The 15,360-nt window shown below is 36.1% G+C and overlaps 1 protein-coding gene across 1 annotated transcript in view; it reads left to right on the plus strand.

Annotated features, from left to right (window-relative positions):
* MYCBP2 (MYC binding protein 2) overlaps window positions 1–15,360 on the plus strand; it is a 270,913-nt gene that overhangs the window by 209,646 nt on the left and 45,907 nt on the right. The window contains exon 56 of the mRNA XM_019654304.1: window positions 13,129–14,772. Coding sequence (XP_019509849.1) covers window positions 13,129–14,772 — 1,644 coding nt within the window. The remainder of the gene's footprint in view (window positions 1–13,128; window positions 14,773–15,360) is intronic.

Below are 15,360 nucleotides of genomic sequence, written 5' to 3' on the forward strand. Positions count from 1 at the left end.
GTGCAGTATTGTGGTTGGCTGTTGGCTGTATACAAAGCCTGATTTGATTGGTCCCTGCTCCCTGTTTGCCCGCCCTGTCACTATAGCAGTCTGGTCCACCCTTGCATCAGCATCTCCCTGGGACCTCACTAGTGCGCAAGTGCGAGCTCTTCAACATTCTAACAGGCACCATGATAGCGCAAAATCGCGAATCTTCAATGCTTATGTAAAGAAATATATGGTAACCCGAATTTACCACACTCGCAAAATCGCACACAGCCGACCATACACCCAGTATGGTATCGCGATTCGTGATTTTGCGCTATCATACTGGGGGTATGGTCGGCTGTGTGCGATTTTGCGAGTGTGGTAAAATCGCATAACAGCAAAATCGCATAACAGCCGAGCATACACCCAGCAGCGCTGCTGATGCCTGAACGGTATGTGGAATGAAGTGGGCGGGCATCGGGAGGCCACTATGGCACGGGGCAAGCACTATGGGCAGTCTATCTGAAGTGTACCTGGCGTATAAGACGACCCCCCACTTGGAGGCATATTTTTCAGGGCCAAAAAATCGTCTTATACGCCGGCAAATACGGTAAACTTTTTCTTTATTGTTCTATAATTTACTTTTTCATTTCAAAATTGTATCTGTAGTTTTTAGACTTAGTAAGCAGTTTGGCAGTAAGACCCTAGTGGACTGAGACAGAGTATGGTATCTGTGCCTGCTTTCTTATTTGTATTGTCTTTCTTCATTCCTTTTGAAAGCATCATTTTCTGGCCCATAGCCCCTGACAGTTTCCTACACATCATAGACTTTCAAGGAGTATTTGTTGACTATAGATACCTAAGATTCTCTCTTCTTTAGTGTAAACCATGAATTTAAGAGTATATGTTTCTTGTTATGATAGACATTCCAGTATTTACTCAGAGTACATCATCAAAAGAAGAAAAAGAATATTTCAGTAGTAACTAAAACCAGCTATAATGTGATGATATGATGTATAATATATTGATTGAAATTCTGAGCAACATTCTGCAGGTAAAAATTGGCATTTGAGATGCCTGAACATAAGTATTTTCTGCCTACTACCCAAGATGCTAAATAGTTTACTTTTTTTTGGTAGAAAAATGTTAAAGCATTAAGACAGATATGAGAGCTCTAGGTTACCTTGGAACAAGAGTGTATCTATTATACCTGTTATGTTACATTCTTAAATGAAACAAAAATTTTGTTAAATGTAACAAAAGAGTCCACTTGAGTATCTGCATGCATCTTTATTTACATTTCAGAATGCTTAGTATATTAAGACACTGAGTTTACTTAGAATATAGATGTTGTGATATAAACACGTTAAGTTCAGATTTCTCCTCCAGCCACTTCCTAGCTTTAGTTCCTTGACACATCTGAGCCCATTTTACCCCATTCATAAAATGGGGTGCCCAGTAAATTGGGTGCTGATACCATTATTGACTTTTGATGCAAACACTTCTCTCTCGTGCTCCAGGGAAGACTGAAAGAAAGCACAGTCTCAGAGAGAGGACTGTGAAAAGAGTTGCAGGAAGCAATTTTGAAAGGGATAAATGAGGTTTCTTAGCTACTTCTCATCACATTTTTACAGCATAATTTCATTGTATTGAGATGAAGTCTTCATATAGTAACACTATATTCAGATATTAGTATGGATGTTATTATAAAAGCCAGGCTTGTCTCTAAGACTTCGAGATCGTATCTATCCTGGACTGTAGTCACAGAATCTGGTCATTTTTATCCTAGCCTGCTGTGAAGGTGTGACATGGATGGAACACTTGACTGAGGAAGGAGACCTGTCTTTCAGTCTCTGTTCTCCCTCCAACTAGTTTTGTGACACTAAGCTGATTTCCAAGATCCTTTTCCTTTTTATAATTTTTATAAAGAAAAAGTATATGATGATTTTCAACAAAGCTTTTATAAAATCAGGATCAGCTTTTATTCAAATATTCAATCTCAGTTAAATTTTTCACACTTGAACCTATAGCATCTGTCACAACAGCCAACATATTTATTTTCATTTTGGCTCCAACATCTCTAGCATCCCTGCAAATCCGTGTCATTTTAGTCATGGGCCAGAATGTATCTTCACTTAGTGTCTCCATCTTCTCTGTGGTATGAAAGTTTTGACCCATGTTCCTTTACCTCTTCATCAACAATTTCTCCATCAACCTTTCACTTCATCCTAGGAATTCAAACCAAATAAAATGCTGCTGTTGTAAGAGAATATCTCCTCATGCATCTTTTTGCTTTCTCCTGACTAGATTTGACATTGTATCTCTCCCTCCTTATTGGCTACTGTTCATTCCACCCTTCATTTGGAATATTGTACAAGGCAGCCCCAAGCATGTCTTACTTACTGCAGGAGCAGCGTTCACAGAATGCAGGAGACACCTAGGTGAAAGAGCTCTTCTGACTCAGCAAGGAGGGGCTAGAGAAGGCATTTAAAAAAGAGGTAGCCCCTGATCAGAGTGTTGAAAGACTCATAGGAATTCATCAGGCAATGATGGGGGAGGGTCAGGAGGTTACAGGAGCAGCCCCACTATCAGAATAACATGAGCTATTTATAGAGATCCATTAAATCAACAAATACTTATGGAGCAACACCTAAGTGTCAGGCACTGTTCTAAGCACTAGTCATGCAAATAACGTAGTTCAGTTTGGAAGGCTGTTGCGGTAATCCAGGTGAGGAATGATGGTGGCTTTCCCAGTGTAGTAGCCAAAGATGGTAGTGAATTGTGGACTACTGGATACACTTTGAAAGGACATCAACAAAATTTAGTTACAGATGGAATAAGCAATGAGAAAATTGAAATAGTAAAGGGTGAATCTAAGTTTTTTGCCTAGGCATTTGGAAGAATGTAATTTCCATTTACTACAGGCACTCCTGGAGAACTAGGTATGATGAGCAATAATGAAGACTAAATTTGGGGCATTATTTGGGTAAGCTACTGTTGAATAACAAGCCATGCCAGAACCTATGACTTAAAATGAACACTATTTAGCTCACAATTCTGTAGGCTAAGTTCAGTGAGGTAGTTCTTTTGGTCTTGGTTGGTTTCCTTCATGCATCTGTGCTTGTAGGTCAGCTAAACATTTTTGCCTTGGGAGGTTGGCTTTGCATTGGTTGGTATGAATGGGGTGATAGAGCCAAGTGTTTCTTATCTTTCAGCAGGCTAACCTGGGTTTATTTGCGTGGACATTGCTGGATTCTAATAAAGCAATAGCATGCACAATCTTTTGTGCCTTCAGCTGAAATTAACATAGTATTACATCTGCCACAGTATGTTGGTAAGAGCGAGACACAAGGCAAGCCTGTGTTTAACGATGGAGAAATATACTTCACTTCCCGATTAGAATTGCTGCAATAGGGGACATAGATACAGGGATGGAGGTAATTGTATCCGTGTTTGCAAACAGTCTATCCCAGATACGTTGTTTGAAGTTCCTATTAAATTCAGTGGCGATATAAAATTGAGAGCAATACATGACTGGAATTCAGGGGAAATGTTTAGGCAGGGCATATAAATCGGGACTCTTTGGCTCATAGCAGAATAATTTGAGAGTTGTTGTGTATAGGTGATACTTAAAGCCATAAGAGCTGATTAAAGCAGTAGAAAAATAGGTAGAAAAGAAAAGAGGCCTAAAGACTGAGCCCTGGGACTCTCCAGTGTTTAGAGGTGGGTAGTAGGAGAACTCAGCAAAAGAGACTGAGAAATGGACATAGAGTTAGGTGGAAAACCAAGTGAGTGTGGTGTTTCTGGAAGCCAAGTGAAAGTATTCAAGGAAATTGTGATAGCTGTATCAGATGTTGCTAATGTGTCAAATCAAGTTAGGCTTGAGAATGGACTTTGGATTTAGCAATGTCATGGTCAGTGATAAGAGCAACTTCAGTAGAGTGAGTTGCCGAAGCTTAATTCAGTGAGTTCCAGAGAAAAGGGGGAAAGAGAAATTGGAGACCATGAGTATATAAATCTGTCAAGATTTACTGTAAAGGGAAAGAAAAAACAAAATGAAGCTAGGACAGAGAATGTGGGATCTAGAGAGGTTTTTGTTTTGTTTTTTTTTATTGGGAAAAAAGTAACATCAAGGTTGTTTTCTAATGAGAGTGATCCAATAGAGAGAGAAACATTGATGATGCAGGAGACAGAGGAGAATTGCTAGAACAACATTCTTGCATAGGAGAGGGGATGAAATCTAGTGCCAGTGAAAAGGCTGGCTACGTTGGAGCACATATCGTTTATCCAGCATAACAGGAGAGAAAGAAAAGGTAAAGCGTTGGGAGCTTTAGAATGTTCTCCTTTTGTTTGTTTTTTCTCAGTAAAATAGGAAGTCCTCAACAGCCCAGAGTTAGCATATTATGTGGAGAGTGTGTTAGTAGTTGGAGGAAAGAAGAGAAGATATGAGATAGTAATAGCCAGTACATATCAAGCACCTGCCATATAACTGGTTTTTTAACCGCTTCATATGAATCAACTCGCTTGATCATGTTAGAAAACATGATTCAGTTGACAAACTTCACGCATTTGTAGCTTGAAGCGTTAGTGCCCTAGTGGCAGTTTGCGTACCCTGGAGAGGGTGGGGCCACATCATGAGGGGTCTTCTAAGCCACACTTAGTAATTGAGATTTCACGCTGTAAGTGTAGTGAGTGAAATGAAGGGAGCAGATGAAGGGAATAAATAGTTCTGCAGAATTTTTTTAAAAGGAGTGATACGATCTGTTGTACATTTACAAGTGAAAGATAACTGAAAATACTATTAAAAAGGCCCTAGAGAAAGGGAGAATGTTAGAGGCAGGCAGTCCAGAGAAAAGCTGAGTGTGGCTTAAACTAAGGTAAATTACAGTGGAACTGGGAAGAGGGAGCGAGTTTAGAAATATCTAGGCAGTAAAATGCACAGGACACGCTAATCACTGTGGGAGCGAGTCCAGAATGATGTCTAGTTTTCTGGCTTTATTTTGAAAGATAAAATCCTTACCTAATACCAATAAACAAAATAAAAAGCAGGTTTTAAGGAGAAATTGAGTTCAGATAGGTAACTTAGTTCTAGTATTACACTATAGTATGTTTCATTGCTTAGGCTGAGCAAAACTGAAACTAAATGTTTTTATAACAGCTTTACTGAGGTATAATTGTGTACATTTTGATGAGTTTGAACATATGTATACACCGTGATATCATCACCGTAATCAACTAAATGTTTATCTTTTAAATCAGACTCATCATCTCTTAACCGTTAGGTACTGTCTTTTTTCTCCCAACTCCCTTCAGGTTGTTTGAGAAAGATGTCATAGGATGGTATAATTAATGTCTGGTGTTCAAGGGGCCTCAGAAGTCATCCAGCTCTCATTTTGGAGATAAGGGAATTCTCAGTGACTTGTCCAAAGTTATATAATTAACTGGCCAATCTAAGACTCAAATGAGACTCTTAACTCACTCCCGTGATTATTTATCTGTGGTTAATACTTTCCCCAGGTTTGAGGCATGGAGCTGGTGCTTGCATTTTTCTTCTTTCTCCAAACATAAGTATTTTCTCCTAAAAAGCCTTTTTATTTTGGTTTGGGTTTTAGCTATCCTTATACTACATAAGTATATCTTTCTGAAGGCAGCACATGGTTACGGTTAATGTTCATCACCTGATCCAAAGTCTGATTTCTAAGATATATAGATACTATTTTTTCCCTTGCAACTGATAAGCAGTTTGTGGAGCACCAGATTTTTATTTCTGAGAGTATCCCCAGCCCTCGTCTCATGTGGCTCAAGTTATTGCTCAAGGAGCAATGCTGATTCTTTTCTTGGAATTTTTTGAAGTTATTCTTTCCAAGGCCAGCATATACATGCACATCAAATTTTACTTTGGATTTTCCTGTCTCGGCCATCACAAACTCCAAAATTATATGCTTATCTCTAATGTTATATCTCTTAACCATATTTATTAAGGAGTTACTATATAGTCAGTAATATGTTACATGGAAGTACAGTTACATCTCGAAGCCATTTAGAGACACATAGTATTTTGGGGGTTATCTATCTTACATATTTTCATCCATCTTCCTTTCTACATTCATATCACATTGACTGATGTTATATCCTAGTGAAAAGCTAATTTCTGTTTTGTCCTTAAGTTTAAATTTTGTTCTAGCTTTCATTCTTTTATAATTCATTTAGTATACTAACATTTATGTAAATAATTTTCAGTTTTTATTCATGTCTTAAGCCCCTTTAGCATTCACACATTCCACTTTTCTCCTTATACAGTCACGAGGATTCTGGATGTATCTATTATGCAGTGATATTGCCTGGCTTGCAGTGTGTCTTTTAAGGATTGCTTCTCTTGTTAAAATTGAAAATATAAATCTTTTTAAAAATTAACTATATCAAGGTATTTAAGCATGAGCAAATTTTGTAAAAATTAAATGTAACACATTTAATTTTGTCTCCATTTCTTTAGGCATTTAACAATAACCTTTTTAGACTTTTGAAAGATTTTTCTTCTTATTCATTGTAGGAATTCAGTCTCTCTAGGCTTTATAACATTGAAAAAGACTTCAAGGCTATTTTGGCTTTAAAACCTTTTCCATGAGTTTGACCTTTAACTTCTTACATCTTATCCTATGAGTCTCCTTACAGTTAATCACATTTGTGTTTATGGGTGCTTCCAATTAAGATGGCATTCTGATTTCCTGCTCCTGTTTCGTCCTGCTAACCCCAGTCTTCACAGATTTTAGTGACTAAGCCAGACTGTCTCCTTACATTGGTATTTTGAATTCCCCTTGAATTAACTCTTCCAATCGAAAGCTGTCACCCTCCTACCTGGTATGTTCAATGAGAGTTGCAGACTATGTGTTATATGAGATTTAAATAGCATAAGAATTTGTTTTGTAGTAACTGGTACCTTGAGTTTTATCGACTTCAAAAAGAAGGATACTCAGAATATTTAAAGCATTTAACATTTTTGTTTGTTTTTTTTAATTGAAGTTTATTGGGGTGACAATTAGTAAAGTTACATAGGTTTCAGGTGTCGTTTTTCAGTTTAGATAAAGATGATTTGATGGTATGTATGTCACATTTCTCCACCCACTCCCAACATCCTCTCTTAAACCTACTGCAAGATGTCCTTGCAGTTGTCCTTATGCAGAAATTGCTCCCATCAGTCTTTGATTTGTTTTGCTAAGTTCAATTGTCAGTTCTAAGACCTCGTTTTGCTTGATCTATCAGCAGTGTTTGACTGAGTAGACCTCTCTTTTTTCCTTGAAACACCTTCTTCCTTTGCCTGCTGTATATTTCCTACCTCATCAGCTGTTCATTGTCATTCCCTTTTCTACATCCTCCTTTGTTCTGTATTCCTAGGAATGTCCCCAAGCTGTGGTCTCTTTTAGACCTCACTCTAAGTAGTCTTATCCAGCCATAGAATATTGCCCAACATCTGCTTGCTTATGACTCCCAAGTTTATCACCGCTTGATCGTGTATGTACTTATCTGTTCATTTCTTTTTTCACCTGAAGATAAGCTCCATAAGAGCAAGGACTTTATTTCTGTTTATCATTTTATTCTCAATGCCAAGAACACTATCTGACACATGGTACATACTCAGTACCTTACATAGAATGACTTTTTGGTTTATGAGTAGTTCACCTTTAATCTTTGCCATAGTGATGAATCTGTTCTGTTTTGAGAAAAGTATATATTGTATATAATTTTTTATTTCAATAATATTAAGTTGTCTCATTACCTGAATTTATCTCAGCTCAATTGAGTACATTACTTTTAATCGCCATGAATTAAAATTTTAAATAAAATGGATATTTTGGGGTTATTTTAGATTTAGATAGAGGTGGGATTTTTTTTAGCATACTGTTATTAAGGTTCTGTTATAGGTTCTGTTAATCCTTTATAAAAATAAATTATTTAATGTTAAGTACTTCATTTTCTGCATGGTAAATCACGAATGTGTCTAACATTTTCAGTGACTTGTCAGTTTTCTTTGTGTTATAAAACTTGTATAAACAAAATGTGGTATCTCAGTAATAGGATATACAAAACAAACACTAAATATTGGGATTAGTCCTAACTTTGTTCACTGAAGATGGACTCAGAAAAGTAGTTAACCATAAATGTCAACTTGGGTCCGAATTCAGAGATACGTACTGGAAAAATCATAGTCATGTGGCCATACAGAAAACCAGGTAACAGTAGGTTAAACTGTAAGTAACACTTATCTCTTATTATTTACCAAAAAGAAGTTTTACTTACAAACTTCTCTTTGTATAGCAATGAGGATCAAATTAAAGAAAAGCTAGTTAAAGAAGTATTAGTCTAATAAGAAATGCTCAGATTTGATTTATTGGAGCTATGAGCCTTATTTAACTTTTAAGTTAACACATTTGGAGCTATCATTACTAATCTAAATTAATTAATTTAGTTGTTTTCAGTTTTAATTTTAGAGAAATATAAACTTGTTGAAAAATTTAGCAGAACATAAACTTATTAACAACAGTTAATAGTCTCACATAACCATTTGAAATGCTTTGTTTCTGCTTGCATTCTCTGCCAAATTTTTTTTCCATTGAATCTGTGCTGCTTCTTTGCAAATGTTTTCCACTATAGAATCTCCATCTCGCAAACTTGCTTCTTGTGAGCGCATTTACAAAAATTATGGTGTAGCTGTGCCTGCCTCTGCTCTCTCAGCTCTGTCACACAAAATGAAGGGTGGGTATGCGTACATTCATGGCTGGGCCATTCTTAATGAACATAGGGGGTTTCAATAGGGAAATTTTAGTTCACCTCACTCATTTTCATCCCATTCCATTTTTTAAGATTAAAGTTTATCATTTTATTTAAATTTTGATGTTTTGAGGTTATTTGTGATGTATCTTCAATATTATAGTATTCATTACCCTAACTGATATGCATGTTGACTATAACTGTAGGTTAAATATTACTCTTATTTCATTTCAAACCTATGTGAGATCTTAAAAAATAAAATAAGTAGTATATAGACAAAAATGCCTGATTTGGGGAGTTGTAAAATCTTTATTATCAGAACAAGATGGTATATATGTAAGTCATGAAGCACAATGTGATCTATAAAAATATAGTGTCTTATGTGAATGGTTAGTCTTAAACTCATTTTTCTGTTATATAATGTAAAAATCACTGTTCTATTTTAGATTTTTTTATGAGAAACACTTTGATAATTAAGTTAAAGTTTTTTTAGTTTTACTTAGTGACCATGGCACATAAATACACACACACACACCCCTACGTGTCTGGCACGAGTCTCCCTTGTAGTATTTTCTTAGTTACGTAGTTTTAAAATTTTAAACTTAGTAATGTTTAAACTATATTGACAACTGATAAAATTTCAGACAATTTATAAATCTTCTTTGTCTTTTAAAATACTATATATGCTTACATGTTTTCATCTTAAAGTAATATTTAAACTTTTAAAATCCTGTATTTTAAGAAAATTTGATCAAAAGTTTTGCAGCAGTGGCTAATATACTGCATATGTTTGTCAAATAATTATTAATTTTTTTTTCTTGGAAATGGGTAACAGTTTTATATTTCTTTATACAGTTGGCAGTGATGCTATAAATATTATAGTATAATAAATAGTATTGTAGAACCTGATCTCAATAGTACATAGTGTTATATAACCTGATATATACTATATATAATGGCATATCATATTACAGTATAGTTCTACATTCTGCTATATAGTGTGGTATCATATAATGTGATGATTTACAATTTTGGCATGAAAACAATGATGCAGGTTAGTAATGAATGAATACTTAACATTTAACATATTTACTAATTTGTTTGAATGTACTAAATTTTTATCCTGTCATGTATTTTTTTTCTGAATTCCTTTGAGGTTAGAAAATTTTTGCCTATTATCAGTTAAACTTACATATGATAAATATAATCATTAAACTCAATTAAGTGATGAATGTGAAAGCATTATATATGATCTGAAGATTTTTAACAAAGTATTTGTTTATGTTTATTGATATTTCAAGCAGCCACAACATGGCAGTAACATTACATGCCTCAAAACTTTTGAAGCCCAAATGGAGATAAACATTGGTGAATATAGGTTTCCCACACTTCACTTGATATATTCTTTTTTTTTTTTTTCTGCCACCTGTTGGCAGCTCAGCGGCAGCTCAGCTCGGGCCGGGCATCGAACTGCTGTTGCTCAGAGCTCAAACTCTTGAGCGAGCTCTTAAGCAACTGAGCCACTCGGCCGGCCCTTTGACATATTCTTTTTTAAAAAAATGTATGAGATACATTTTGGAAAAGTAGAGTTTTCAAAGGGATTTAATTATAATTTGACAAACCTCAGGAAGAAATAATTGCAGAGTTTTTTATGCCCCTGGACTCCAGCAATTCATCACTATCACCCAGTTATAGTCTTAACTATCACTACTTACAGATCTTAAGAAAATATTCACCACTATTGGAGGTAGAGAGATAAGGTGTACAGATGCCTACACTCTCTAACCCTCTCTATTTTAACACTTTTGCTACGATATAACAAGTGGTGTTCCTGATATTTGAAAGATTCCATTCTTCAATCAGGCACAGAGGAGGGTTTCCTTCATGAGGAATTGCACACCATTAATTTAGAAAGCAAACCTTCGATTTACAAATTGATCTTTTAAGAGACGAGTGCCAGATATAAAAGATTTACTCCTTATTTGTCTAGACTCACCATTATATATGGTTCAGCTTCCAAAATAAATGTGGCGATGAAGGCATTTCCAGCTATCAGATTAGTAACAAAAAATTAGTACTCCCAACATCACACCCTCAAAATTAGTGGCAAGGACTAGGTTGATGTTTAATTCTACCGTTTGTTTATAGAATTTGCTCTATGGATCAAAATATGGGCAGCAGTTTCTTAAACTACTTTTATATAATTTGAGAGCACATATCAAGATTGTAACTTCTTTTCATCTGTGCTCTACCAAAACAGCATCAGTATCTGGAAATTTTTATTCTGTGTTGTGATTTGTTTACCCACTTTTCCCCTGAATTTAGCCCAATCTCATACTGCTTTTATAAAAAAACACTTACATGATAAATGAAGTTCATGATAGAATAATAAAAGATTGCAAAAAACTGAGGAACATTATATTTAGTAGTTACTTTTATTCATCTGGAGAATGAGAATAATTATACTATACACTGGCATGTTGCAATTAAAATAAATATTCAGTTCATCAACATGCCCTAAACAGGCTATTTGCCATACTTCATTATTTTACTACAGAATTACTTAACTTGCAAGCAACTGACCCTTACACAACAATGGCTACTGTCGCCTCTGCCCTGTGAGCCTGGGAGCCATGAATGTGAAAGGTAGATTTTTGGAGAACCTGAAGATTTGGGAGTAGCAGAAGAAAAAAATATTAAGAAAATAGGAATTCACTTACTCATTCAACATGTCTTTATTGAGCACTTCCTGTATCCCAGGATCCATTCATGACATTACATCAGTGAAGAGTAATAGACAAAAATACCAGTCCTTGCAGACCTTTCATTAGGAGGGCAGATTGTATGGCAATACTGTCTTCACCTGTAGATAGCTGGAGTGTAACTGCAAACACATATGTGTGCTTACATGCACATACACACAAGCCAAAAAACATTTCCCCGTGTCATTCAGATTTGTTCAAATATAAAAAAGAAAGGAATACCTGCAATGTAACCAGTTAACAGATTGATCTCAATTTACCAGGTAAAAATATGTAAATACTTCAGCAAGGTTTATGGATTTTCAGTTTTTCATACCATATAAATCATTTTAATCAGATTGTTTTTCTCCCCAAAACTAATATCACTTGCTCTAAGACTAGGAGTTTTTATTTTAGGGAGGAAAGGTAATTTGTAGGTTGTACCACTTACTGACGACAAAGACGACTTGGCCTCAAAGGAAAGTACGAAATAGTAGGAAGGAGCCACACTGAATGAGGGTCAGGACACACCAAGAAGTGTCCATGTGGAAATATCTAGTGCTTTGCCTAGAAAATAGGTGGAATATTTTTCTTTTTATATTTTTAGCTGTTATTTTCCTGACTCCTAATTTCAAGGCCCCCCACAATTCAGACATGTACTACTAATCTGAGGGTCCTCTTTTTTCCAAAGGCACACAAGCTTGAATTCTATCCATCTAAAGTTTAATGAACTAAACACCGTGTTGCCCCAAAAATAAGACCTAGCTGGAGAAGAAGCCCTATCATGATTCCTCCAAGATATGGAGGGCACGCACCCCTCACATGAGGGTTTTTTGACTTGTTTCAGGGAGAAGGGTGGTTTTTCCACAAAGTCCTTCCGCTTAAAAATATTCAGTATGCCAGGGTGCCATATTTAGGCACCTAAAATCATGTGAGGGCTTATTTTCCAGCTAGGTCTTATTTTCGGGGAAACAGTGTAAACTTCTAGAATACAATTTATTTTTAAACAATAGACCACCTGAATTGCATGTAATTAAAATACCTTTGGGCATTCATATGTTAATTCTAAATTATTCCGATCCAATCATTAAAATAGAGTGTCTCCTAAGCAGCTCTTTATTAGCCTAATGTATTTATTTGTGTACTTGAAAATGATAAATTATTTATAAATTCGGCTTCCTAATTCAGTAAGACCTGCACCATTACCCTAATAAGGATGTGAGGTATCACTGTACTGGAAATTTAGCTTGACTACTTTATATTTAAAAATACATGTATTTTCATAATTTTTTTATTCCAAAAAATTAGTTTTGTTGATTTTTTTCTTTTTAGTTCCTCACTGAATTTTAATTCTCATTAATTATTGTACTAAGGCTGAAGTTCAGATATGACAGATAATTTATACTGTTGCATAGGTACTATTTGTTCAGTCTCTTTTGCATCCATGAAAATTGTTTTTGGTGGAAATGATATAGTGATGAAATAGAATTTTATGAGAAATATTTTCCTTTTCTTCCTTTATTTTTCAAGTGTTTCTGTTTGTGACAAGCAATTGTAAATTTTTAACTATGTTTTGTATTTAAGTGTTTAGTGGCTAAATTATCAGTAAGTTATAATTTTATTAACAAGTTTTACTATGAAATGGACCATACAGGTGACCGAGGAACTATCTCAACATCTTCTAGACCAGTCTGTACATCAGGAAAATCAGACCTGTCCTCCAAGTACAGCAGATCAATTAAACCTGATGGACGCATGAGCCGGACGACTGCTGATCAGAAGAAGCCAAGGGGCACAGAAGGTTTATCAGCTAGTGAGTCCCTCATGTTGAAATCGGATGCTGCAAAGCTGAGGTCAGATTCTCACAGCAGGTCATTGTCCCCCAACCATAACACTTTGCAGACACTGAAATCTGATGGGAGGATGTCTTCTAGCTTCAGAGCTGAATCCCCAGGACCAGGTTCTCGGTCATCATCTCCTAAGCCAAAGACTCTCCCAACCAGTAGGTCTAGCCCATCGGGTGCTAGTTCTCCACGCTCCTCCTCACCACATGATAAAAATCTACCTCAAAAAAGCACTGCGCCTGTTAAGACAAAACTTGACCCTCCTCGGGAGCGTTCCAAATCAGATTCTTACACACTTGATCCAGATACCCTCCGCAAGAAGAAAATGCCCCTCACCGAACCATTAAGGGGACGATCAACATCCCCCAAACCAAAACCAGTACCAAAGGATTCAAAAGATTCCCCCGGATCCGAAAATAGAGCGCCTTCTCCCCATGTGGTACAAGAAAACCTTCACAGTGAGGTAGTTGAAGTCTGCACTTCAAGTACTTTAAAAACAAACAGTCTAACAGATAGCACCTGTGATGAAAACAGTGAGTTTAAGAGTGTGGATGAAGGTTCAAATAAAGTTCATTTCAGCATAGGAAAAGCCCCACTGAAAGATGAACAGGACATGAGAGCATCCCCCAAAATAAGTAGAAAATGTGCTAATAGGCACACCAGACCCAAAAAAGAAAAATCTAGCTTTCTCTTCAAAGGAGATGGATCTAAACCCTTAGAGCCAGCCAAGCAAGCCATGTCTCCGTCCGTGGCTGAGTGTGCCAGAGCAGTCTTTGCCTCTTTCCTGTGGCACGAAGGCATAGTACATGATGCAATGGCTTGTTCTTCTTTCTTAAAATTTAATCCTGAACTTTCCAAAGAACATGCTCCAATAAGAAGTAGTTTAAACAGCCAACAGCCTACAGAAGAAAAGGAAACCAAATTAAAAAATAGACACTCACTGGAAATATCATCTGCACTGAATATGTTTAATATTTCACCTCATGGACCAGATATATCTAAAATGGGTAGTATCAACAAAAATAAGGTGTTGTCTATGCTTAAGGAACCACCTCTTCATGAGAAATGTGAGGATGGGAAAACCGAAGCCACTTTTGAAATGTCCATGCATCACCCAATGAAGTCTAAATCTCCTCTTCCTTTAACTTTACAACACTTAGTGGCTTTTTGGGAAGACATCTCTTTGGCTACTATCAAAGCAGCTTCCCAGAATATGATTTTTCCAAGTCCTGGCTCTTGTGCAGTTCTTAAAAAGAAGGAGTGTGAAAAAGAGAATAAGAAGGCCAAAAAAGAAAAAAAGAAAAAAGAAAAGGCAGAAGTTCGGCCCAGGGGTAATTTGTTTGGCGAGATGGCTCAGCTGGCAGTAGGAGGACCGGAGAAAGACACAATCTGTGAGCTGTGCGGAGAGTCACACCCATACCCAGTGACATATCACATGAGGCAAGCTCACCCAGGTAAGTGGTAGTGTTGAGTATATGTAAGTAGTGTTTGTAAAAAAAATAAAGAAGCTAGGTAACTTCTAACTTGAGCTGTTCTGTTAATTATGTTTAAATACAGGGAAGCTATTGCCAGAATTTATAGTATCTTATAATGCAATTTTTAAAGTGCATTATCAGTATAGATTTTTGTGGAAAATAGGTAAAGAAATTCTATTAGTATGATGGTAAGGCAATTTAGTACTATTTCATTTCTGTGTATTCATTGCATTCTGAAATATTGTTTATTTTTTTAAATGCATTACCCAAAGGGTGCTGTTAGGGTGTCTCACACAGTAGAAATAACATGTCATACACTCAGGAAAGATCCCAATATTAGGTCTCCTTTGATTTTAGTGTTTTCCTGCTCAAAATTGCAAATTAAATTAGATAATACTGATTTCTTTGGCATTTTCTTATGGCAGTGATATCAACTGTGTCATCAGAAAACTGTTCTAGATAAATGTGAGGATTTCTGTACCAATTGATTAGTGTTCCAAAATTCACCTATTACAAGTTTGGTTGATTTTTTTTTCTCTTTCTACATATTATACATGAAACCTTTTG

This window comes from Hipposideros armiger, unplaced genomic scaffold (assembly GCF_001890085.2).
Source record: "Hipposideros armiger isolate ML-2016 unplaced genomic scaffold, ASM189008v1 scaffold_219, whole genome shotgun sequence".
Lineage (NCBI taxonomy): Eukaryota > Metazoa > Chordata > Mammalia > Chiroptera > Hipposideridae > Hipposideros > Hipposideros armiger.